A 26,310-nucleotide genomic window follows, 5' to 3' on the forward strand; every position below is an offset into this window, starting at 1 on the left:
CTTTCATTGTGTTGGCTGCTTTACAGTAAACCAGAGAAAACAAGTCAGGCTTATGCACAAATGGTTACCAAAATTTATTAAGCTAGATTCTAATCATGTGGTTACAAAATTGCTAGTGCCTACTTATTTAAATGTAGAGATGTTACACACACAAACAAGTTACAAAACTGAAGCCACAATCCCAAAGAAAGAAAACAAAGTGTAGAGCTCTATTTCAAAATATGTGTACACTAAAGATAGGAGATCAGGTGTGGGTGCTTCTTACCCTCCTTGCATCTCTCGATTCCAGCGGTGCCAAGCCAGGATCGGTCACTCAATTCCGCGGAAAGACGAATAAGGGACAAGGCTTAGGGACCCTCTTAGCTGCAGAAGCCTTGGGAGGCTGTCACTTATCTGACCAGCAGATAGATAGTGAAAAGCACTCCAAAATCATGGTGCTGTAGGTCCCCTACTTATACCTCTGTACTCCTTTATTCTCTTTCTCCTTTCTTATGCCAAATTGAGGCTGGTCTGTCTGGGTGACGCCAGCTTTCGCAAGAGTAGTTTACACTTGCAAGGGAGAGAAACAATAAGTGTCGACTACTGGACATTTCTTTTATCAGGGTAAATATTTTCCCAACTAGGATGTTGGTGTGTGTGCATCACGCTAGTTAGTAGGGGCTAAGAGCCATGTCTGTCACAGGGCCTCTGCCTGCTGTGAGCTTAATCGTTGTATCTGCCCCCAGAGGCACATTGTAGCAGCACACCTGTGCTTCTCACAGCTTCAAAGGCTGTGCTGGAACATATGTTAAATGCCCTGTTCCGGCTTCCTCCTGTGTTTCCAGCAATGCTGGTCTGAGGGGGGGGGCTGGCTGTCTGGCTACACTTGTTTGTGTGTGTAACATCTCTACATTTAAATAAGTAGGCACTAGCAATTTTGTAACCATATGATTAGAATCTAGCTTAATAAATTTTGGTAACCATTTGTGCATAAGCCTGACTTGTTTTCTCTGGTTTACTGTAAAGCAGCCAACATAATGAAAGAACCTCAGCCGTTTTGGCTCTAAAGCCTGGCCATGAGGTGAGAGTACTAAGAGCCTAGCGTTGAGTTGTGCCGCCTCCACGGGGCAAACTCTTGGGGCACCTGTCAGTCAATCCTGGCTGCCCGCTGCGAAGGAGCTCTGAGCTCTAGCAGTTAAAGTCACGGGTGTGGAGAGGCTCTTAGTGCTGCCATTGGGGCACCTGTCAGTCAGTATTGACTGCCCGCTGCGAAGGAGCTCTGAGCTCTAGCAGTTAAAGTCACGGGTGGTTAGGACCTTGGGGCATCCGTCAGCCTAGCCCGGGCTGCCCGCCGCGAAGGGACAGTGCGTCCTAGCGGTTAAAGTCACGGGTGTGGAGAGGCTCTTAGTGCTGCCATTGGGGCACCTGTCAGTCAGTATTGACTGCCCGCTGCGAAGGGACAGTGCGTCCTAGCGGTTAAAGTCACGGATGGTATAAACGGGCATAGCTGGCACCTCACCAAACATCCTTGGCCGTCGGCTAACAGATGAGTATAAAAATATTGCTCGGGCTTGCAGGAGTGAAATCAGGAAGGCCAAATCACAACTGGAGTTGCAGCTAACAAGAGATGTTAAGAGTAACAAGAAGGGTTTCTTCAGATATGTTAGCAACAAGAAGAAAGTCAAGGAAAGTGTGGGCCCCTTACTGAATGAGGGAGGCAACCTAGAGACAGAGGATGTGGAAAAAGCTAATGTACTCAATGCTTTTTTTGCCTGTGTCTTCACGAACAAGGTCAGCTCCCAGACTACTGCCCTGGGCAGCACAGTATGGGGAGGAGGCGACCAGCCCTCTGTGGAGAAAGAAGTGGTTCGGGACTATTTAGAAAAGCTGGACGAGCACATGTCCATGCGGCCGGATGCACTGCATATGAGAGTCCTCAAGGAGTTGGCGGATGTGATTACAGAGCCATTGGCCATTATCTCTGAAAACTCGTGGCGATCGGGGGAAGTCCCGGATGACTGGAAAAAGGCTAATGTAGTGCCCATCTTTAAAAAAGGGAAGAAGGAGGATCCTGGGAACTACAGGCCAGTCAGCCTCACCTCAGTCCCTGGAAAAATCATGGAGCAGGTCCTCAAGGAATCAGTTCTGAAGCACTTAGAGGAGAGGAAAGTGCTCAGGAACAGTCAGCATGGATTCACCAAGGGCAAGTCATGCCTGACTAATCTAATTGCCTTCTATGATGAAATAACTGGCTCTGTGGATGAGGGGAAAGCAGTGGACGTGTTGTTCCTTGACTTTAGCAAAGCTTTTGACACGGTCTCCCACAGTATTCTTGCCAGCAAGTTAAAGAAGTATGGGCTGGATGAATGGACTATAAGGTGGATAGAAAGCTGGCTAGATTGTCGGGCTCAACGGGTAGTGATCAATGGCTCCATGTCTAGTTGGCAGCCGGTATCAAGTGGAGTGCCCCAAGGGTCGGTCCTGGGGCCGGTTTTGTTCAATATCTTCATTAATGATCTGGAGGATGGTGTGGATTGCACCCTCAGCAAGTTTGCAGATGACCCTAAACTGGGAGGAGAGGTAGATACGCTGGAGGGTAGGGATAGGATACAGAGGGCCCTAGACAAATTAGAGGATTGGGCCAAAAGAAATCTGATGAGGTTCAACAAAGACAAGTGCAGAGTTCTGCACTTAGGACGAAAGAATCCCATGCACCGCTACAGACTATAGACCGAATGGCTCGGCAGCAGTTCTGCAGAAAAGGACCTAGGGGTTACAGTGGACGAGAAGCTGGATAGGAGTCAACAGTGTGCCCTTGTTGCCAAGAAGGCCAATGGCATTTTGGGATGTATACGTAGGGGCATTGCCAGCAGATCGAGGGACGTGATCGTCCCCCTCTATTCGACATTAGTGAGGCCTCATCTGGAGTACTGTGTCCAGTTTTGGGCCCCACACTACAAGAAGGATGTGGAAAAATTGGAAAACGTCCAGCAGAGGGCAACAAAAATGATTCGGGGGCTGGAACACATGACTTATGAGGAGAGGCTGAGGGAACTTGGATTGTTTAGTCTGCGGAAGAGAAGAATGAGGGGGGATTTGATAGCTGCTTTCAACTCCCTGAAAGGGGGGTTCCAAAGAGGATGGATCTAGACTGTTCTCAGTGGTAGCAGATGACAGAACAAGGAGTAATGGTCTCAAGTTGCAGTGGGAGAGGTTTAGGTTGGATATTAGGAAAAACTTTTTCACTGGGAGGGTGGTGAAGCACTGGAAGGGGTTACCTAGGGAGGTGGTGGAATCTCCTTCCTCAGAGGTTTGTAAGGCCCGGCTTGACAAAGCCCTGGCTGGGATGATTTAGTGGGGATCAGTCCTGCTTTGAGCAGGGGGTTGGACTAGATGACCTCCTGAGGTCCCTTCCCACCCTGGTATTCTATGATTCTATGATTAGGGTGATGGATGGGGCATTTGGACTCTCAGTGGGAAAATCCTGGGGGTCCAGCGCACTGGTAAGAGTAAGAAATGTGGGTAGAGCCCCAGAGGGCGCGAAGGGCCTTTTGTTTAGGTACTTTGGGACGGTTGTTCAAGCTGGCGTTCATTTGGGGAGTCTGGGCACCCTGGACAGGGCTTGGACTTTAGGTGACTGGCCACATTGCTTTGCACTCTGTTCACGTTTGGAAGGTTTTGTTTGCAACCTGCAATTCTGTGTGTGTGTTTAAGGTTGAACTTTGAAGTGGGATGATCACACAGTGTGGACGGCTGCTGGCAGCTTCCCCTATTTACTGTGTGAAAGTTGGCAACTGTGGGAGAAGCTGATTTTGCTTATCACCTCTGGTATTCCAAGCTGGCTGCAGGTGTCAGATGTTCTGCTTCCTCCAGCCAGCTGCCTCTGGGGCTCACAGATAAGCCCTTGTTTATGGCTCTGGGCCCCACAGCTGATACCAGCCTCAGTAGCTGGCTACACCTAGCTGGGATGTTATTTATACTGTGAGCAATTTGCAGGGTGGGATGGGCAGCTTCCTCTCTTGTTTGTTTCCTTACTGCTGTGTGATTTCTCAGAATCAATCAGCTGCTTTGCTGTGAAAGGGAAAAGGGATGTGTGGCCGGGCGATACTGCAGTGGCTCATGGGGCAATCGTTAGGGTAAGTTAGCAGGGGCTGAAGCAGAGGAACGTGAGCAGCGGGTCAGGAGGGAACATGAGGCAGGGGAACCCCCAGACTGCACAATAACGGCGTGCTGGGAAGTGACAGAGTCTGGGGCACCCGCGCCACCCCCAGCACCAGGGAGAGAGAGTTGGTAAATCACACCTGGGCATGCGGAGACTGTCTGCAAGGCGGGACATGACTGCAGACTTGTCTGCTCTCTTGCCAGGCCTACGCTTTAAAGTCAGATGGACCTACCTAAGGCCACGTCTACACGGCCACTGAGGCCAGCAAAGCTTATGTCGCTCAGGGGTGTTAAAAAAACACTCCCGTGAGCAACTTAAGTTGAGAAGGCGTAAGTGGCCGTGTGCCCAGCGCTGTGTTGGTGGGAGAGCTCCCACCCCCCAACACAGCTACTGCCCCTCGGGGGAGGTGGTTTTATTCCGCCACCAGGAGAGCAGCTACACGAGCGACGTGGCCCGAACCTGAGAGCGGCTGCACGGTGAAGACGTGGCCTGAGTCACTCACGGCCATGCAGACTGTCACGCCCTGAGCACGGGAATGGGGCTGCCCGAAGCCCCGGCGTAGGTGTGGGCTTGGGAGAATTCCTCTGTCAGCCCAGCTCCAGCTACACCGGGGTTAGGGCGAGATCGTTACAGTGCTCAGCGCGAGAGAGTTTTCACGGCCTGAGCGACTCAGGCCACGTCTACGCTGGCGAGCTTCCAGCGGCTTCCAGGGGTGGATTCACTGCACTGACGGGAAAACTCCTTCCGCCAGCGTAGGAAGCGTTTACAATACGGTGCTGCAGCTGTGCTGGCTGGCGTGTAAACACAGCCTCCCTCGTAGCAAGGCCAGGCCAGGCCCGACCCACTTAGCTCCTTTCGTCTCCCCCGAACTTCCGCCCTCCAGCTCTCCGGGAGATCCTGCCACTTTTCTGTATCTCCACCCGAGCAGACCAGAGTTTTATCAACGGGGCTTTAACCATTGGAACAGCTTCCCCGGGGACACAGTGGCGTCTCCAGCACTGAGTTGGGGGAAATCTGCTCTAGCTCCGCCCCAGGCTAGTGGGTGTAGGTGTTACCTGCCATCCCCAAGCCTCCTTGCAGCTGGGCCCTGCCTTCATTTCCCCAGTTAGGTCATCAATAAATCCAACCCTCGCATCAAACAGCACCACTCCCATTCCGAGGTTCTGAATTCATTGACAGAAAGGTCCCAGAGACACAAGAAAGCCCCTCACCCAGCTTTTCAAGCAGGGAGGCCGACGCCCTCTGAGTTTATCAGTTACCACGAGTCCGGCAGTGCCAGGTCCCGGCTGCACCCTCAAGGCACGCTCCCTCTCCGCGTGATCCTGTTTCTGGAGCTGGGGCCTTCCTGCCAGCTGCAGCCCTCCTCCCACAGCACACGGCTCCTCACAGCCTGGTCCTGCCCCACCTCCCTTCCTGGAGCTTCTCTCTAGGAGCCTCTCGACCAGCTGAGCTCCGTAGCCTAGTACGGGGCCCAGGGGCTCGTTAGCCAGGCAGCCACCAGCCAGCAGCCAGTTGATTGTTCACAGCTGGGCTGAGACGGGCTGGTTCTCCTGAAAGAAGCCCGTTGCGGGTAGACAGGGGCCCAACCCCCGTTTTGGGGCCAGCTGCCCCTGTCGGGGGGTTGGGAGACTTTGGGTGGGGTCTCTGGCCTGGCCTGTGCAGGAGCTCAGGCTGGATGGTCAGAATGGCCCCTAACGCCCAGGAATCTCGGCTTTGTACTGAGGCTCTGAGCGCGTTCTTCAGGGGCTGCCTTTTGGTGTGTGTGGGACCCGGGCGTGGGAGCTGGGCCCGCAGGCTTCACCGCAACACCCACAATTAACAATCCCCGTGGGCAGCCTGGAAGCAGGCAGGGATTCTCGGAAGCAGTGAGTGTCAGACCTCCGAGAACCCTTCCCCGGGTCTGTGGGCTCCCTTTTCCCTGCAGGTGCAGCCGGACGTGCCCCAGAGCAGAAAGAGCTGGTGTTCCCCTGCTCACTGCCGCGGGCTGCGTGTTGAACAAGGAGGCTCAGGAACGGGGGCTCTGACCTGGTGCACAAGGGCAGCACGAGCTGTTCAGTAACTGAGGGTACGTCTGCACTGCAGTCCCTGGCGTAACCACAGCTCACGTGGTCATGCCTGAGCGAGCTTTTCTCTCGCGGGCTGGGGTAACAGGGCGGTGCAGCCGCACTAGGGCACGCTTCGGCCTAGGCTTTCCATGGGTAATTCTTAGCAGGGGCTGCAGCACGGCTGGCCCCGTGGTCGCAGCTTCCTGGCCCGGGGGTTACAGCCGTCTCCGGCACAGCTACGGGCGTGGCAGTCACAGCCTGCCGGCGCACTGTGGGTACGCCCGGAGGCTACGTCTACACTGTGAGCTGGGGGTGACGCCCCACTCGCGTACACATACCTCGTCGAGCGAGTGTGCCAAACACAGCCGGGTAGCCAGGGTAGCATGGACAGCCATGGCCCAGGCTAGCCGCCCTGAGTACGTGCACGGGTCCGGGCAGGTTTGTACGGGGTTGGCTGGCCCATGCCACCACTCCCGCTGCCTAGGCTACCTCGGCTTCGCTGCTCCTGGCAGCGCTGTACCGCACTGAGCGCTAGCCCGGGGAAGTCTATGTGAGCTGGGAGTCACCCCCTAGACGCGGCCTGCAGCAAGGTTCATGCTGGTGGGGGTCTGTGATGGGGCGAAACCGTCACCTGCTAGACGAGGAAGAAACAGAGTCATGGGCCGTACCTGTGGGGTGATTAATGAATGGCCTCCTGGCCGGAGAGAGCAGACCTAGCTAGACCTGTTAGGCACTTGGGCCTTGAAAGAAGCTGAGGGATCTCTGCTGAAGGGAGCAGACCCAGGAGAGAGGAGATAGGGAAAGGCCTGGGGGTAGAACTGATCTCCGTGCTGGGCCCTGGGGAAGGGGACGATCCAGGGAGGCATTCCTGGGGTCACTGTTCTGGAAAGGGAACAGGGACTCACAGAGCCCACAGGGAGCAGGGAAGGCTCCGGTGAGGGACCCTGAGCCAGGGCCTACAGGAGCAGGGAGCCGAAGAGGAGGCCCGGCGGGGTGGATGATCAGGGTGATGGACGGGGCATTTGGACTCTCAGTGGGAAAATCCTGGGGGGCTAGCGCGCTGGTAAGAATAAGAAATGTGGGAGGGAGCAAAGGGCCTTTTGTTTAGGTACTTTGGGGCGGTTGTTCAAGCTGGCGTCATTTGGGGAGTCTGGGCACCCCGGACAGGGCTTGGACTTTAGGTGACTGGCCGGAGGGCTGAGCCACGGAGGACCCGAGGAGAGGCAGATGGGCTGCAGAGGCACAGGGGTTGAGGACCGCTTGCAAGGCCGCCTCCAGGCACCCGGGAGCACTATGACAGGAAACCCAAGTTATTACGAGTCAAACTAGGCTTGTCCACACAGAAACATTTGACCCATGTAATTCCCCCACTATCGTGAAACCGATGTGCCTGTTATAGCGGTAAAACTCCCCGTGTGGACACTCGGATTCCGGACTAAGAGTGACTGTTTTCAGTTATTCTTAAACCTCTTTCAAAACAATAAACAGAACTGAGAAAAGGCGAGCCTGCCCAAATGGGAGTGTCCGCACGGGGCCTTACAGCCGTAGAAATTAGAGCTCTTTCAGTTCACAGCTTAGCTCAGTGCACCGTAACTTTCCCATGTAGACAAGTCTCCAGAAGGGAGTGCGTCGCTCTTCACACTCTGGTCCTCCCTTTCCTGTCATGCAGGGAAATAGTTCATAATGTTGACATTTACATCATCCTCATCCTCATCATTGGCCGCCTGAGTTAACGCCGCACTGAGACACATGAGCTGTCTACACCTCTCAGAGCTGTTGTGTCAGGCTGCCTGCAGACTCAGGCAAGCATTGCCGCATTGCTTTGCACTCTGTTCACGTTTGGAAGGTTTTGTTTGCAACCTGCAATTGTGTGTGTGCATTTAAGGTTGAATTTTGAACTGGGATGATCCCACAGTGTGGACGGCTGCTGGCAGCTAACCCCAATGGCTCAATAACTGGAGGGCAGTTTTAACAACACAGCGTTCTGTTTAAAAACCCCAGGATTTTTAAGTCAGTCATGATTTTGGAGTTTGACTCATGAGCCCAAAGGCTAGGGGCTGGCAGTGCTGTGGACAGCATGGGCCCTGGGGACGGAAAATGGAGCACAGCTCCTGGCCAGCCTGGGGAGCGAGGTTGTGCAGAGACAGGGAATCGCACTCGCTCTGCAGCCTCTTGCCCCGTGCCCAAAGGGCCTCTGAGCTGGACGTTCAGCCAGGATGCTGCGGCGCTCCGAGCGCAGGGCGGTCTCTGCAGGTGGGTGGGTTATGACCGGGTTCAGAAATCCCTGTGCCCCAGTCTTCCGGGTGTGATGCAGCCTGACCCCTTTCAGACCTGGCTGCTCAGGCAGGTCTAGACGGTCCCTCAGTTTCTGCCTCAGACTTGGATATTTCAGTAGCAAAGTGGTTGGGAGTTGGGGTAACAGGGACACCCAGGGACTCCCAGACCAGAGCACCAGGCTGAGCTGAGTCCAGGCTGATAGCGGGTGCCTCTGGACAGAGCGATGGGCAGTGAGCAATGGAGTAGCGGGGGCTCACCGTGTCAGTCTGTATCCACAAAAACAACGAGGAGTCAGTGGCACTTTAAAGACTAACCCGATTTCTTTGGGCATAAGCTTTCATGGGTAAAAAACCCACTTCTTCAGATGCATGGAGTGAAAATTACAGATACAGGCATAGTTATACTGGCACATGAAGAGAAGGGAGATACCTTACAAGGGGAGAACCAGGGCTGACAAGGCCAGTTCAGTCAGGGGGGATGTGGTCCACTCCCAATAGCTGATGAGGAGATGTCAATACCAAGAGAGGGAAAGTTGCTTTTGTAGTGAGCCAGCCACTCCCAGTCCCTGGTCAAGCCCAAATTAATGGTTGTAAGTTTGCAGATGAATTGTAGCTCTGCAGTTTCTCTTTGAAGTGTGTTTCTGAAGTTTTTTTGTTGAAGGATGTCTACTTTTAAATCTGTTATTGAGTGTCCAGGGAGCAAAGGAGCGACCCAGGGGAATGAACCTGCCAAGGGGTGTCCCAGGAAGGGCCCGGCTAACGGGAGAGAATCCGGCACCTCCCAGGGAATCCAGGGAGGGGCAGGTGGGACTCACGGCTCAGCAACAGCTTCACCCCCAGGGCCAAGAGCGGTAAAAACACCAGAGACTCATTTGCCTCCCGTGCTAGAGCTTTACTGGGAAAGGAACTAAACTGCAGCATGGGGGGGTGGGGACAGCGATTCTGGGGGGGTCACCGGAGAGCGAGGGGGAGGTGGAGACAGAGACGGGCGATTCTGCAGCCCAGCAAACAGCCCTGAGGCCGGGCGAGACGCTCTCGAGAGAGCCCAGGACAGTCCCGGACGGGGGGCCAGGAGCCCTGGGGCTGCAGAGTGTGGTCATGGTGCTGCTGGGATCACTGGTCACAGGTCGCTCCTCACGGATTCGCCCACGTTCTGCACCTTGATCCGAGTGAAAACGTTTGTGCCGACCCTGCGGGGAAGCACAGAGCCTGGGTTACTGGCCCAGCATGGGCCTGCACTCGGGGCTGCCCCATACACTAGAGGGGGGAAGGAGGCAGGGGCAGAAGGTGCATGAGCCTGAGGAGAGAAGCCCAAAGAGAGACACCCCATCCCCAGGGCACCCGGCCCGGGTGCTGAGCACCGCTGTCTGGGGAACGCCCCTCGTCCAGGCTCCATCTCACGGGGCCCCCAGCAGCACCATGCAGGGGCAGGTAGGGGGCTGGCAGACAATTAATATGGGCGTCCACCCCAGGGAGGCAGCGTGGCTGTGGGTACCCCACACTGGCAGGGCCTCAGAGCCACCCAGCAGCACCCGGGGGGGGGGGGGGGCAGGGGCTCCGCAGGCTGCACATCCCCGTGGTGCTCAGCAGGGCCATTGAGGGCAGGGGCCCTTCAGCAGCCACTCGCTCAAATCTCCCCTTGGTGCCCCCGGGAGGTGCCCCCAACCCCCCCGTAGCCTCCCGCCTGGCTGCTGACACGCTGGGTGCCAGCCTGTGCTCTGAGGAGGGCTGGGCACAAACAGGTCACCAGGCAGGAGCTCCCTTGCTGCAGGGAGGGGCACGAAGTAGCACCAGAGGCCTGGGCCCCCTCCCCAGGGGTCAGTCCTGGGGCCGCTGCTACTCAGTGTTTTCATGTAGGACTTGGACAATGGCATGGCGAGGGGACTTATACAATGTGGGGGTGACACCAGGCTGGGAGGGGCTGGCAGCACTTGGGGGGCAGGATTAAAATCCAGAGCGACCTTGAGAAATTGGACAATTGGTCTGAGGTCACCTGGATGAAATTCAAAGAACACAAGTGCAAAGTACTTCAGCCAGGAGCGAAAAATCCTATGCACAGCTACAAAGTGGGGATCATCTAGCTAGGAGGGAGCACTGCTGAAACCAGCTGTGGGGTGTCGTGGATCACAAACTGAACATGAGCCCACAGCGTGATGCAGCTGGGGAAAAGGCTGATCGAATCGAGGGCTGTGTTAACAGGAGCGTTATATGTACGAGAGGGGAGGTGATTGTCCTCTCCTCACGCTGGGGAGGCCTCAGCTGGAGGCCAGGTCCAGGTCTGGGTGCTGCGCTTTAGGAAAGATGTGGAGAAATTGGAGAGGGGCCAGAGGAGAGCAAGAAAAACGATCAAAGGTTTAGAAAATGCAACCTGAGGAAAGGGTAGAAATACTGCGCATGGTTATTCTTGAGAACAGAAGAGTGAGGGGGGACCTGACGGCCGTCTGCAGATGTGTTAAGGGCTGTTGGAAAGAGGACGGGGATCAGCTGCTCTCCAGGTCCGCTGAAGGTGGGACATGAAGCAATGGGCTCACTCTGCAGCAATGGGGAGTGAGGTTCGATCTGAGGAAAAGCTTTGCACCCATCAGGGTAGGGCAATACTGCAACAGGCTTCCAAGGAGCGTTTGCTATGCCCGTCCCTGGAGGTCTCTAATAAGGGGTGGGACCCCCTGTCTGGGACGGGCTAGGTTTACGTGGTCCTGCCGCAGCCTGGCAGGATGGAGCGGATGGCCTCTCCGGGTCCCTTCCAGCCCTACATGTCTAGGATTCGGAGAGACTCTCAGCCTGTTCCGGGGGTTGGCTTGGGGACAGTTTTGGTGCTGAAGCCGCTCCCTGTGCAGAGGCCTTGCTCCTGCATCCCAGTGTGGTCTGGGCTCCCGCGTTGACACTGTCTCTCGCTCCAAACGCTTACAGGAGGCCTAGGACTTCTGGGGCTTTTCTGATGGTCCTGTCACCGAGTTCTCTCCTCCTCCCTGCCAGAGTCAGGCTCACAGTGGTCAGTGCAGGAGCGTCTGGGGAAGACGTGCTGCTCCCCACTGCAGGCCATTGCCTGTCTCCCCTGGCCACGGGACTGGTCCCCACCCCATCACCTGAGTCTCCGCCACACAGGCTGTGTGCATCTCCTGGGATGGCGAACCCAGACCACTGGAGATGATTCTGTTCCCTGGGGAATGAGGATTTTCAGTCACTCACATGGTTGCTTTCCAGTTATCATGCATGGATTTGGCCTTGTCTCGCAGCAGCCACATGGTCTGCAGAGTTTCCTCCCCATGATCATCCGTGAAGCACTGGCCCACGAAGACGGTTGTCGAGTCTGCCACGGAATCGAACAGGGGTTAGAGCGAACCTCAGAGACACTCGGCCTGAGACCCCTGGTGTCCTCTCCCGCACCTCTCACCCACAAGCACGTCCCAGGCTCCACGCCCAGCCTGGGAGGTGGTCCGGACAGTGATCTCATTGTACGGAAGGGAAGTGACAGGCCAAGGCCCCAGTGAGTCACTGGCAGTGCCCAGGATGGACCCCAGAACTCCCTCCCCCTCCCTCTGTCTCTCGCTGTCCCCACCCTGACTCACTCGCTCCTTATCACCAGGCGGAGCAGGGGGTTGGGGTGCGGGAGGGAGTGAGAGCTCCGGCTGGGGATGAGGGGTTTGGGGTGCAGGAGGGTGCTCCAGGCTGGGATCGAGGGGTCCGGAGGGTGGGAGGGGGATCAGGGCTGGGGTAGAGGCATGGGCAGGCAGCTCTGCGTGCTGCCCCGTCCACAGGTGAGGACTCTGTAGCTCCCATTGGTCGCAGATCTCGGCCAATGGGAGCTGCGGGGGCAGTGCTTGGGGCGGGGTCAGTGTGTGGAGCCCCCTGGCTGCCCCTATGCATAGGAGCCAGAAGTGGAACATGCCGGCTGCTTCCTGGGGGCCATGCGGCGCAGAGGTGCTGACCGGGGCTGTCAGGATCCCTTTTTGACCAGGTGTTCGTGTCGAAAACTGGACACCTGGTCACCCTAAGGAGAATCTAAAGGGATACTGACGAGCTGCCCCATTCTCTGAGCACTGAATGAAACACTGGGCTGTGCCTGCTTCATGCAGATGGGCCTAGGAGGCATGTGCATGGGGCAGAGCAGCAGGAGCAGGGAGGGAAGCTGCTGGCTGAACAGGACAAGGAGCCTGTGCCTGGCGGAGGACCATGTAAAGCCTCCAGGAAAGTTAGGGTTTGGCAGAAGTGCAGCAGAGAAATGGCGAAAGTGGGAGCAAGGATCTGAGTGCGCAGTGTTGTGAGTGGTGCAGACAGTGCTGAACCAGCCATTGCGGGCCCTAAGCGGGAATATTCCCCCCCACAACACATAGTAATAATTAAAGGGGGCCCCCTTGAGCTGCTTGGGGCCCTAAGCAATTGCTCAGTCTGCTTATGCCTGGCACCGGCTCTGGGTGCAGACACAATAGATGGATGGCGGCAGACAGAGTTATTTCTTCCTGGACAGGTGAAGGAGCACGAGGGGAGGTTTCAAGTTGATGATGATGCAGATGGAGAAAACATAGAGGTCTCAAAGAGTGAGTCTGAGGCATTCTGTGCACCGCAAAGCAACTTCCTGTGTGAGAAGCACAGTTTTTCACCAGAAGTCAGACCGATGGGGATCAATATGTGACTGATTTAAACCTGGCAGCACAATCATGGGACTACTGAGAACCGAGCGAATTGCTCAGTGAGACCGCCCTGTGCGTGTGTTGTGTCAACGCGGTGCGAGCGAGGCTGTCCAAACCCTTGAACATGCTGCGGACGTATAATATCGTGCAGACGAAATGATTGAAAACAACTGGGAGGGCTGGGTGAGCCAGACAGACAAGTGCCCCCATCGCACTGAGTCTGCCTTTGGCAAGCGCCTAGGCTGAAAGCCGTCCTGCTGCTAACAAAAACCTGGGATCCAGTGAAAAAAGAGCAGCCAGGGGCAATGAAGGGTTGTTCTAAATGCGGCCGTGACCATGCCATAGGAACCATCCTGCATATGGGCAAGAATGCCGAGGATGTGGCAAATGTAACCACTTTGCCAAAACGTGCCCCTCCAGAACAGAAGTGTCCCAGGGCAAACAGCTGGTTCCCCACCCAGAGAGGAGGTGAAATGATGGCAGGGACTTTGGCACAGGAACCAAAGTTACTGAGTGTTGTGGGGGGCGGGGAGGATCACTACGTTGTGATGAGCCTTGTCAGCCACAGCAGGTTGCTGGCCATTGGGTGCATGAGATGGGGAGGCAGTGCCAGGCCAAAGGGGTGGCCTGCGACAGGCAGGGTCACGAATGGGAGGAGGAGGAGGAGGCTGCGGAAGATGGCCTGGGGTGGGCCGGGTGGGGGGCGCCAGGCACTGCCCCAGGTGGAGCTGGGGGGATTTCAGCCTATCCATTGAGCACCGAGTTCCTCTCCCTGCGACCCCCCGAACAGGGCTGGCCCACAACATTTTGGTACCTGAGGTGGGGAGCTCAAATGAGGCCCCCATACCCCCTCGCATGGGCCAAAACTTTGAAAGGTCTCAATTCTGCCTTCTTCCTGTTTTACTCCTCTCAGGGTGCTGCTCTGCTACCTACCCCAGTAAAGGAGAACTCACGACTTAAAATGCCTTGTTCAAACATTTTAAGTAACACTTAACTTTCAAACGCCTGAATAGCGAATGTAACGTTTCTTGTCTGCATAGTAAACACCGGCATTTGTATCTGTTTGAATAGCCAAAGTGGTGCTTTCTGAGCCTTCTTGGTTGCAAAGATTTGAACTGCTTCCTGCTGAAGGTCCATAGTCTGGGCCAGCTCATGCTCTGTTGAGATGGTGGCAAGGCCGACCAGCCTCTCCTGTGTCAGTGTGGCGCGTAGACATGTTTTTATTAACTTCAGCTTGGAGAAGCTGCGTTCTCCACTCACAACTGTTACAGGAAGTGTTAGACGTATACGCAGAGCAACAAAAGCATGTGGAAAGAGGGTGGCCATCTTATTTGTGCACATATATTCCAGAACAGCCTTTGGAGTTGATCCTGCTGAAATGTATCTTGAAAGGGCTTTCAGTTCATCCCCTAAATCACTCGCATCAATATCGCGCATGTCATCATGTGTCATCAACACTGTCTCTAGTGCCCTGCATTGCTGGTGTAGGTCTTCTTCAGGTATCGTGAGGAGTTTGGGAATATCATACAACATCCCAAATCTACTGCTGTGTTCCCTGAGCTGCATGAAACGTTCTTCAACTGCCTGTATTGCACAATCTAGCACCTGGTTAAAGAATTCAACTTTGAATTGTTGTTTGGGGTCTCTTATGGGATTATCCTGTGCCTCGTAATCAAAATGTCTTCTTCTTCGGTAACTCTTGTGTTCTTGAATGGGTGGGAAAATAGCTTCAGTGTGAAGTTCCTCTGCCAACTTCTGTGCACTCTTCAGAACTTTTTGAAATCCCTCATCTGACCGGTAAGACCATAGGTATGACTTTGCTCTGTCCAGTTGTTCCATTGCTCCAGATATATCAAGGTCAACACCTTGGAGTCTCTTGCTTACAACATTTATTTCAAACAGTATGTCATGCCACAACACTAAGCCACACGGAAATTTGAAGTTAGGTATGTTTCTGGTGATTCCATTTCCCTCTGCCACTGTTCTCCCATGAACAGTTCCTGTCACAGCATTATCCTCCATAATGGCAACTATGACATCATCTATCTTCCCAATTTGGTGTTTGAGAGGCTTTATCGCCTCCACTCGACTTTCCCATTGTTTGGCACTCACTGGTTTCAGTGTCAGAGAGGATGTTCCCAGATGTTGCTTCAAAATTTGCCATCGATGAGTTGATGCAGAGAAAGATCCATCGATGCTTTGAATTGCATTAAAAAATTCAGCAGCCTCACTAGAAGTTGCTGATGCTGCATCACTGACCACCATTGTCTTTGGGGACATGAAGTTTTTCATTTGCTGTGGCCCGTGCAGTACAAGGAAGTCCCTCAGGCTACTGCTCAGGGGGGTCCACAGTCCTGGATCCTCTAGACTTAAGGAACTAAACTCAGCAGCAGCCGTTTCTTGCGCCTCCACCACATACTTCTCTGATCTACACTTTTCTTCAGGAATGTGCATGGCTACATCCATTTGAGATGGAGATACGGATGCTGCAGTAGCTGCCAGGTCACCTGCACTCTGACTGACTGGAAGATCAGGCCTCTCCTCACCACTCACATCCTCCCTGGGGCCGGAAGGCTCATCGTGAATATTTGTGTCTACGTATCTCAGGAGAGCTCCTTCCCGCTTAGATAGAAAAGCTTCCTTTGCTTGCTTTCTTTTTCTGAATGCTGCCCCAGAGGGGCGTTTTCTTCTTTCACTCATGGCTGCTGTTCTGGGCCAGCTATAGTGGCTCTCAACACTCAGTTGAAGGGGACAAATAAGCAGGCTGGTAGCAGGGCCTGAGGGAGGGAAGATGTCAGCGTCTTAAGGGCCTAACTGGCTCCTACTCCTTCAGTTGACGGCCTGTTCTCCTCAAGTGGGTTCAGGGACGCAGGAGGACACAGGAAGCTCCCCGAGAATCTGGGGTTAATCAGTCCAGGCTCCTGGGGTGCTAGAGAGGTACATAAGAGGCTCCTCCTCCTCTCTCTCCCTGCAGCTCTTGCTGCTTTCTGTGATTCCCTCTCACCTTTCTCCTGCCTGCCTCTTATGTCTCTTGTGCCCTCCTTCCTCCAGCCCAGCACTCCCCCCTCTCTGGGCATCTCGAGCAGAGAGAATCCGCAGCAGACACAATTTTCTACACTCTGGGTCCTAGTGGTGCCCCCCCACCGTCTGGCGCCTCAGTTCGCCTCATGGTAAGGCCAGCCCTGTCCCCAAAGCCACTGGGCCACATACCTGAGAAGCTCCATTTGACGGTGAACCCGAAGGTTGGCTGCTCCAGGTTGTCGACATGCTGGGATCCGTTCAGGGGCGACACGAGGATCTGCTTTTTTGTGGCTGACACCGCTGTGTGGTACAACCCAGAGAACTGCCCGGCCTCGTTCACGGCAGAGATGGTCATGTTAGAGCCCAGGTCGTTCTGCCAGTCTCCAGTCAGGATGCACTGAAAGAGGGGGGTGCAGTCAGCGGGAGGGGGATGGTGGAGTCAGGCGGGTCAGACCCCAGCTGAGGCTGTGACCCCGAGAGCCCTAAACGCAGGACACAGACCCCACAAAGCAGAGGACGACCAGTGACCAAGGGGGTCTGTGCTCTGACTCCTGGCCATTGAGGGGAACCCCCTGCCCAATAAACATAAAACCCTCCCAACCACAGCACCCGGCCTCCCTCTGCCACTGGGCGGGGGCTCTGCCTTCTCTCTCCAAACCCGGGGGTACGGAGGAGGCGTCCCCCTTCCTCTCTCCACCCCACCGTCCCCTCCCCACACACAACGAGGGGAGCGTCTCTGAGGCAGGGGAGACAGCAGCCGTCCGTCCCCCGGAGCCGCAGGGCCCCGAGGGGCCCGAGAGAGGTGGCCGGTTCCCTGCCGCTGGCACCTCTCCCGGTCCCCCGGAGCAGGTCTGCCCTGGGACTGCTGGGCACGAGGACGGGACAGGTGCAGCGCAACGTCGTCCGGGACGTGCTGTCTCCGGCCCCACCCGGGGGTGCTCTGGGTGCCGCCTGGCCTCTCCTACGCCCACGGCACGGGGAGGGATCCGCAGCCGAGCTGCCCCTGCCAAGGCTGCTCAGAAAGCCCAGTCCCCAGAGTGACCCTGGCCTGGGACGTTTCGGACCCGAGAAGGCGAATGCCCAGGCAAAGCAGCAGTGAAATCCGCCCAGTTCCAGCCCCCAGCGGCTCAGGGAGACAGGGACCCGCGAGCTGGGGGCTGAGACCCGGGTGCTCTTGAAGGACAAAAGGGATTTCCGATTTGAGGGAACCGCTCAGTCGTGTTTGATCTCTGCTGACGGGGCAACGCGGGGCTCTGAGAAGCTGAGCCTGCGGCTTCCAGCCCGTTGCACTGAGCGTCCTGCTTGGCGGCTCCGGCAGGGAGCGGCTCCAGGCCCCCCGTGGGTTGCTCGAGCTTGGTGAGCTGGAGCCTCGGGCCCTGGTGGGGCTCCCTGGCTTGGCACCGTCACCACCTCAGGGCATTTCTTCTCCGGTCCCCGAGACATCTCCTCACCGGGACACAACCTGCCTGGCTGAGTGGGGCGTGCGGCGCTCAGCCCGCAGGTCGCTGTGCCCGACGGGGCTGCGTTGCCTCCAGAGCGGGATCCCAACGTGGGGAAAGGCCCCCCGCCTGCCCTCACCCCCACGGGTCATTGCAGCGCCTGACCCATCGCCCATCACTCCCCTCCGGCTCTCACTGCTCCCTGCCCCGGCCGGAGACACCCCAGAGCCAGCGCTCGGCCCCCTCGGCCCCTCGCCCTGCCCCGGCCGGAGACACCCCAGAGCCAGCGCCCGGCCCCCTCGGCCCCTCGCCCCGCCACGCCCCAGAGCCAGCGCCCGGCCCCCTCAGGCCCTCGCCCTGACACGCCCCAGAGCCAGCGCCCGGCCCCCTCGGACCCTCGACCTCACACGCCCCAGAGCCAGCGCCCAGCCCCCTCGGCCCCTCGACCTGAGACACCCCAGAGCCAGCGCCCGGCCCCCTCGGCCCCTCGCCCTGCCACGCCCCAGAGCCAGCGCCCGGCCCCCTCGGCCCCTTGCCCTGCCCCACCCTGAGACACCCCAGAGCCAGCGCCCGGCCCCCTCGGGCCCTCGACCTCACACGCCCCAGAGCCAGCGCCCAGCCCCCTCGGCCCCTCGACCTGAGACACCCCAGAGCCAGCACCCGGCCCCCTCGGCCTCTCGCCCTGCCCCACCCTGAGACACCCCAGAGCCAGCACCCTGCCCCCTCGGCCCCTTGCCCTGCCCCGGCCGGAGACACCCCAGAGTCAGCACTCGGCCCCCTCGGCCCCTCGCCCCGACACGCCCCAGAGCCAGCGCCCGGCCCCCTCGGGCCCTCGCCCTGAATCATAGAATCATAGAATCATAGAATCATAGAATATCAGGGTTGGAAGGGACCCCTGAAGGTCATCTAGTCCAACCCCCTGCTTGAAGCAGGACCAATTCCCAGTTAAATCGTCCCAGCCAGGGCTTTGTCAAGCCTGACCTTAAAAACTTCCAAGGAAGGAGATTCTACCACCTCCCTAGGTAACGCATTCCAGTGTTTCACCACCCTCTTAGTGAAAAAGTTTTTCCTAATATCCAATCTAAACCTCCCCCACTGCGACTTGAGACCATTACTCCTCGTTCTGTCATCTGCTACCATTGAGAACAGTCTAGAGCCATCCTCTTTGGAACCCCCTTTCAGGGAGTTGAAAGCAGCTATCAAATCCCCCCTCATTCTTCTCTTCTGCAGGCTAAACAATCCCAGCTCCCTCAGCCTCTCCTCATAAGTCATGTGTTCTAGACCCCTAATCATTTTTGTTGCCCTTCGCTGGACTCTCTCCAATTTATCCACATCCTTCTTGTAGTGTGGGGCCCAAAACTGGACACAGTACTCCAGATGAGGCCTCACCAATGTCGAATAGAGGGGGACGATCACGTCCCTCGATCTGCTCGCTATGCCCCTACTTATACATCCCAAAATGCCATTGGCCTTCTTGGCAACAAGGGCACACTGTTGACTCATATCCAGCTTCTCGTCCACTGTCACCCCTAGGTCCTTTTCCGCAGAACTGCTGCCTAGCCATTCGGTCCCTAGTCTGTAGCGGTGCATTGGATTCTTCCGTCCTAAGTGCAGGACCCTGCACTTATCCTTATTGAACCTCATCAGATTTCTTTTGGCCCAATCCTCCAATTTGTCTAGGTCCTTCTGTATCCTATCCCTCCCCTCCAGCGTATCTACCACTCCTCCCAGTTTAGTATCATCCGCAAATTTGCTGAGAGTGCAATCCACACCATCCTCCAGATCATTTATGAAGATATTGAACAAAACCGGCCCCAGCACCGACCCCTGGGGCACTCCACTTGACACCGGCTGCCAACTAGACATGGAGCCATTGATCACTACCTGTTGAGCCCGACAATCTAGCCAGCTTTCTACCCACCTTATAGTGCATTCATCCAGCCCATACTTCTTTAACTTGCTGACAAGAATACTGTGGGAGACCGTGTCAAAAGCTTTGCTAAAGTCAAGAAACAATACATCCACTGCTTTCCCTTCATCCACAGAACCAGTAGTCTCATGATAAAAGGCGATTAGATTAGTCAGGCATGACCTTCCCTTGGTGAATCCATGCTGGCTGTTCCTGATCACTTTCCTCTCATGCAAGTACTTCAAGATTGATTCTTTGAGGACCTGCTCCATGATTTTTCCAGGGACTGAGGTGAGGCTGACTGGCCTGTAGTTCCCAGGATCCTCCTTCTTCCCTTTTTTAAAGATGGGCACTACATTAGCCTTTTTCCAGTCATCCGGGACTTCCCTGGATGACTTCCCCTGACACGCCCCAGAGCCAGCGCCCGGCCCCCTCGGGCCCTCGCCCTGACACGCCCCAGAGCTAGCGCCCGGCCCCCTCGGGCCCTCGACCTGAGACACCCCAGAGCCAGCGCCCGGCCCCCTCGGCCCCTCGCCCTGCCCCACCCTGAGACACCCCAGAGCCAGCACCCTGCCCCCTCGGCCCCTTGCCCTGCCCCGGCCGGAGACACCCCAGAGTCAGCACTCGGCCCCCTCGGCCCCTCGCCCTGACACGCCCCAGAGCCAGCGCCCGGCCCCCTCGGGCCCTCGCCCTGACACGCCCCAGAGCCAGCGCCCGGCCCCCTCGGGCCCTCGACCTGAGACACCCCAGAGCCAGCGCCTGGCCCCCTCAGCCCCTCGCCCTGCCCCGGCCGGAGACACCCCAGAACCAGCGCCCAGCCCCCTCGGCCCCTTGCCCTGTGTAGTACCTTTCTCTCTGAAGAGGCACCAACGGTCACCAGAAACAGGGCAAGGACCAGAGAGAAACCCATTTTCCCCATTGTTACTGCGAGTGGAGGCTGCCCACGGGTGCCAGAGGAATCTCCTTCCAGGGACTCATGTCTGGGACTCCCACTCAGGCCCCTATTTATAACCCTAGACACAGGCGGGGCTGGGATGGGTGCTGGTTATTTACTGATTAGCAGTTCCAAGAAATAGAGATTTTTGCTTAAGTTTAATTTCTGAGGAAAAGAAAGAGAAAGTGAAAAGGGCCGTGTGACCCGAGCAGTGTTGTGCAACTTCCGACCGAACGCGAGGCCAGGACTGTGGCTCTCTGGAAACCCCTGATGCCCAGAGCATCGGTTGAGTCTGTGTGAAGCAATGGAGCCAGGCCCAGGCCTGGCTGAGAGCACTTTGGTGCAGAGGCTCATCAGGTTCGCTCCTCGCTGGGCCCTGAGGCCCAGGAACAGTGGAGTCCAAAGGTTCTGCGACTGTTGCAATGAGACAATTGACCGGCGAAGGCGGCAGTAACGGCCCCCCTGGGGGACCCAAGAGCTGCTGGTTCCTCCCCACGGGGTGGCTCTGCACGGCTCCGGAGAATATGTACGAACAGCAGCGCAGGGAAATGGGCCCCCATTTCCGGGTGGTTTCTGTGAACACACAGCACCTTGCAACGGCAAAGGCTGCCAGCGACACGACGCTAAAGGGCCAGCAAACGTGACTCATGGATGAGGAATCAGGACGGCAACTAGTCACCCTCAGGAACGGGGCGAGTGAAGAGAGAACATGTGGGCAGCCGCAACAGCAGGACGAGAGGGCAAGAGCAGGACAGAGCAGTGCCAAGCGCTGTGGGGACAGAGCTGGGGCCGGGCTGAGGGGCAGAAATGCCAACAGGGGAGGGGTCAGCTGAAGAATCACAGGAGGCCGTGGCCTGCAGAGGGAAGGAGGGGACCCAGGGGGGTGGGCAGGCACAGGAGGGATCCGCAGGACGGGGAGGGATGGGGCCACCAACCCAAAACCAAAACCAGCTCTGACGAGATGCTGGGTCCCTTTAAATGGGAGCATTTAATCCAGTTTCTGTCACTGATTTTCTTTAACTCAGATAGAATCATAGAATCATAGAAGTTTAGGGTTGGAAGAGACCTCAGGACGTCACCTAGTCCAACCCCCTGCTCAAAGCAGGACCAATCCCCAATTAAATCATCCCAGCCAAGTATTTGTCAAGCCGGGCCTTAAAAACCTTTAAGGAAGGAGATTGCACCACCTCCCTAGGTAACCCATTCCAGTGCTTCACCACCCTCCTAGTGAAAAAGTTTTTCCTAATATCCAACCTAAACCTCCCCCCTGCAACTTGAGACCATTACTCCTTGTTCTGTCATCTGCCACCACTGAGAACAGCTGAGCTCCAACCTCTTTGGAACCCCCTGTGACAAAGTGGGACTGTTCTTAATGGTTCCTCTGAATAGTGTGGGGGTGCCTCAGTTTCCCCTAGGCAGTTTTTAAGTGTCTGGGTGGTGGGGTTAGGGTGTATGATCACTGCAGAGCCCTAGAGGGCAGGTGTGTGCAGGGGTCTGGACACAGAGAATGGCCGACACCCTGTTTCCTGGCAACTGATGGCCTGGGCCTGTCCCGCCTGCAAGGTGAGAGCTAAAGGGGTTGGAGAACAAAGGAATCCCGTGACCTCCTGGCCCGGGAAAGGGACAAAGCCCAGAGGAGGAGGGGCTGGAGGGAGTTTCAGTTGGGGGCTGGCTGGGACATGGAGTGAAGGGCAGACGTGGTTGTCTGGCTCACTGCCCCCCAAAATGGACCCAGCTGAGGGGTCCTGTTCTCTGCACCTACAAGCTCTGTGTTAGACCATGTTCCTGTCGTCTAATAAACCTCTGTTTTACTGGCTGGCTGAGAGTCCCGTCTGACTGTGGAGTTGGGGGGCAGGACCCTCTGGCTTCCCCAGGAGCCCCGCCTGGGCGGACTCACTGTGGGAAGCGCACGGAGGGGCAGAGGATGCTGAATGCTCTGAGGTCAGACCCAGGAAGGTGGAAGCCGGGTGAGCTGTGTGTCCTGCAGACAGGCTGCTCACAGAAAGGAGACTTCCCCAAAGTCCTGCCTGGCTTCGTGGGAAGCAGTTCCAGAGCATCGCCCGGGGACTCCGTGACAGAGGTTGCTACAGAACTTTTACCGGCCCGGGGTCTTTACCACGGTCCAGCAGTATTGCCGATCCTGTGACCCCTGTCAGAGGGTGGGGAAGGCCCGGGACAAGGGGAAAGCGGCTTTGAGACCTTTGCCCATCATAGAGGAGCCTTTCCAGAAGGTGGCCATGGACATCGTGGGGCCTCTCAGCAAGACGACCCGGTCGGGGAAGAAATACATTCTGGTGGTGGTAGATTTTGCCACCCGCTACCCCGAGGCAGTGCCCTTAGCTTCCATTGAAGCAGACACCGTGGCCGATGCGCTCCTGACCATTTTCAGCCGCGTAGGGTTCCCCAAGGAAGTCTGGAAAGACCAAGGCTCCAACTTCATGTTGGCCCTGCTCTGGTGCTTGTGGGAGAAATGTGGGGTCCGGCACGACTGGGCCTCAGCTTATCACCCCCAGTCCAATGGGCTGGTGGGGAGGTTTAACGGGACGCTAAAGATGATGCTGAAAACCTTTATGAACCAGCACCCGCAGGATTGGGACAAATACTTACCTCACCTGCTGTTCGCGTACAGGGAGGTGCCCCAGGAGTCTACCGGATTTTCGCCTTTCGAACTGTTATATGGAAGGAGGGTGAGGGGCCCCCTGGACCTGATGAGAGACGAATGGGAGGGGAAGGCCACTGCCGATGGAGAGTCAGTGGTGGAGTATGTCCTGATCTTCCGAGAGAGACTGGCTGAACTCATGGGCCTGGCCAGGGAGAATCTGGCCAGAGCCCAGAGGAAGCAGAAGGTCTGGTATGACCGCACGGCACGGGCCCGTGCCTACGCCACCGGGGATCCGGTGATGGTTCTCATCCCTGTGAGAAAGAACAAACTACAGGCCGCCTGGGAGGGCCCTTTCAAGGTCGTCAAGCAGCTCAATGAGGTAAACTATGTGGTGGAGCTGTCGGATTCCCTGGTGCCCTGAGAGGGGGATGTCATGGGCCAGGTACAGTAGCTTGCGGCGATACTTCTGGGGGACCACCAGCTGCCTCCTGGTCCCACAGGACTCTACTTCCCTTGTGGGAGCCCATTCTCGGTACAGGAACCCCTTCTCCCACAGGAACCTCTCCTGGCAGCCTCTCCTCATGGTCCGTCCCACACCAAGGTCGGCCAGGTCCCTGAGCTTCCGCAAGGAGGGATCTTTCCTCAACTCGGCCTGGAACTCAGCGGCTGGGGAAGGGATGGGGCCCGGTTCCCCCTCAGTGGCCAGGTCTGAGGCCTCAGCCTCTCTGAGCCGTGCCCCTCGGCGCTCCCTCCCCACCAGGGAAGAGTCCTGCGCCTCCGGTGCGGTACCCTCCCCGAGGTCAGGGAGCAGTGCCCCTCGCCGGCTCTGGCTATGGGTCACAACCAGGGCGGTCTGGGGCTTGCTTGGCCAGTCCTCTAGGTCTCCCCCCATCAAAACTTCAGTGGGCAAATGGTGGTGTACCCCCACATCCTTGGGGCCCTCCTTGACCCCCCATTTCAGGTGTACCCTTGCCATGGGCACCTTAAATGGGGTCCCGCCCACCCCTGTCAGGGTCAGGTAGGTGTTGGGCACCACCCGATCTGGGGCCACCACCTCAGGCCGGGCCAGCGTCACCTCCGCGCCCGTATCCCAGTATCCATTGACCTTCCTCCCATCCACCTCCAGGGGAACAAGGCACTCTCTCCGGAGGGACAGCCCCGCGCCCACCCTGTAAACCGAGCACCCTGAGTCCAGAGCCTCCAGCCCTCTGGCGGAGCTGGCCGGGGGTACTCTTCCCTCCTGAGCAGGTGGTAAACTGGTAGGCCCCCTTGCCTGGGTCGTCTGCCCCTCGTCCAGCTGGGTCCCTACTCAGTTAACCCTGGGTAGGTTGGGTCTGCTCAGTTTGTCCCTGAGCCCGGGGCACTGGGTCCGTACGTGGCCTCTCTGGCCACAGTGATAGCAGCTCAGGTCACGTTGGTCCCCTCGAGCAGGTCGGAGGGGCCCGACGCCAGGCATCCCCCTTGGGAGGGGGTTCTCCCTATTTCCCCGCTGGGAGGCCCCCTGGTGACTCTCTCTCTGCATCGGGGGGGGCCTGTTCTTTTGGGACTCCTCCCGGCTACCCCCTGACCGACTGTTCACAAACTCGTCGGCCAGCTGCCCTGCGTGCTGGGGGTTCTCCAGCTTTTTGTCCACCAACCACAGCCTCAGGTCGGAAGGGCACTGTTCATACAGTTGCTCCAGTACGATTAGGTCAAGCAGGTCCTCTTTAGCTCGGGCCCCAGCTGTCCACTTGCGGGCATACCCCTGCATCCGGTTGACCAGTTGTAGGTAGGTGACCTCAGGCGTTTTACGCTGACTCCGGAACCTTCTCCGGTACATCTCAGGGGTCAGCCCAAACTCACGGAGCAGGGCCTGTTTGAATAGTTCATAGTCCCCTGCCTCCGGCCCTGTCATTCGGCTGTACACCTCCACGGCTTTGGGGTCCAGTAAGGGGGTGAGGAACTGGAGCCTGTCTGCAGGGTTAACCCTGTGCATCTCGCAGGCATTCTCAAAGGCCGTCAGGAAGCTATCTATGTCCTCCCCCTCCTTACGCTGGGCCAGGAAGCACTTATCAAAGCTCCTTGCAGTCTTGGGTCCCCCCTCACTCACCACAGCCGGGGCCCCACTGCTCCTCAGCCTGGCCAGCTCCAGTTCGTGCCGTCTTTGTTTCTCCTTCTCCTGACGTTCCCTCTCCTTCTCCTCCTGCTCATGTTGACGTTGTTTCTCCTCATGTTGACGTTGTTTCTCCTCATGTTGACGTTGTTTTTCATGATCCTCCAGCTCCCTCATTTTCATCTCCCTCTCCCATTCCAACCGCCTCAGCTCCAGGGATGGGGAGCTCCGCCGGGAGGATCCCCTGCTGGCTGCTGGGGTCAGGGTGCCCTCGGTATTCGCTGGGCTTCCCCCAACCCCTCCCCCAGACATAGGTAGGAAGGGTCTCGGGATGTCCTGGGCAGCAGTCTGACCCCTCCCAGCCCGGTCAGGCCCCAGGGCCCACGCTGCGTCTGCCGGGCGGCTTCCCTCAGGGACAGGGATCGGGTCATCCAAGCGATCCCTCTCCTCCAACTGGGCAATCAGCTGTTCCTTGGTGGACCTCCCGATGCGCAGCCCCCTCTGCCTGCACAGCTCCACCAGGTCGCTCTTAAGGCGTTTAGCGTACATCTCCCTGCTGGCCACTCGCAGGCCGGGCAGCTTTCCACGGTTTCCAGGAAAAGCCCTTAGTGTGCCAGTCCTTCTTGAGGTCACCACCTCTTTGCCAGGGTCGAGCTGCAGACTCCTCCGCCCCTGGGACCGCTCGCTGCAATCCCCCGGGGGACCCTGTTACTGCAAAAGTCCTTCTCTCTGGTCACACATTCCCAGGGGTTAACCGCCCCCCGAAACCGTCTCTCTCTGAATCTTCAGCACGCCTGGTCCCCGTCAATTCCCCTTCGTTTTACTGTTCCCCAGTCACTTACTGCAGGAAGCGCCGTTCACGGGGTGCAGTAGATCCCACCGCTGCCACCAGTTGTCACGAAGTGTGGGGGAGTCCAGGCCCTGCACCCCTCTTCCTGGGATCCACTGAGACTCTCAGCCAGCCAGTAAAACAGAAGGTTTATTGGACCACAGGAACACAGTCCACAACAGAGCTTGTGGGTACAACCAGGACCCCTCAATCACGTCCTTCTGGGGGAGCAGGGAGCTTAGACCCCAGCCCTGGGGTTCCCTGTGTTCCTCTCCCCAGCCCCAAACTGAAAACTAAACCCACCTAGCAGGTTCCCTGCTGCAGTCTCCGTCCACATTCCTGGGCAGAGGTGTTACCTCCCCCTCCTGGCTCAGGTGACAGGCTCTCAGGT

General features: G+C 57.1%; 1 protein-coding gene across 1 annotated transcript; it reads right to left on the reverse strand.

The window, feature by feature from the left end:
- Positions 1–8,761: 8,761 nt before the first annotated feature.
- On the reverse strand, positions 8,762–20,468 carry LOC144264761 (avidin-like). The gene is made up of 4 exons (XM_077816568.1): positions 20,310–20,468; positions 16,304–16,511; positions 11,652–11,772; positions 8,762–9,652 (listed from the first exon to the last, which is right to left on the reverse strand). Exons 1-4 carry the CDS (start codon positions 20,379–20,381, stop codon positions 9,583–9,585), a joined length of 471 nt encoding a protein of 156 aa, XP_077672694.1. The 5' UTR covers positions 20,382–20,468; the 3' UTR covers positions 8,762–9,582.
- Positions 20,469–26,310: the final 5,842 nt, after the last annotated feature.

This window comes from Eretmochelys imbricata, chromosome 5 (genome assembly GCF_965152235.1).
Source record: "Eretmochelys imbricata isolate rEreImb1 chromosome 5, rEreImb1.hap1, whole genome shotgun sequence".
NCBI lineage: Eukaryota > Metazoa > Chordata > Testudines > Cheloniidae > Eretmochelys > Eretmochelys imbricata.

What these genes read in the sequence shown, in the direction of transcription:
- LOC144264761 (XM_077816568.1), bottom strand. Translation starts at nt 20,381, where the DNA reads ATGGGGAAAATGGGTTTCTCTCTGGTCCTTGCCCTGTTTCTGGTGACC. An exon ending in CGTCAAATGGAGCTTCTCAG is followed by an intron (nt 11,773 to 16,303) that starts GTATGTGGCCCA and finishes ATTCCGTGGCAG; the next exon opens with ACTCGACAACCGTCTTCGTG. An exon ending in GATAACTGGAAAGCAACCAT is followed by an intron (nt 9,653 to 11,651) that starts GTGAGTGACTGA and finishes GCTTCCCCGCAG; the next exon opens with GGTCGGCACAAACGTTTTCA.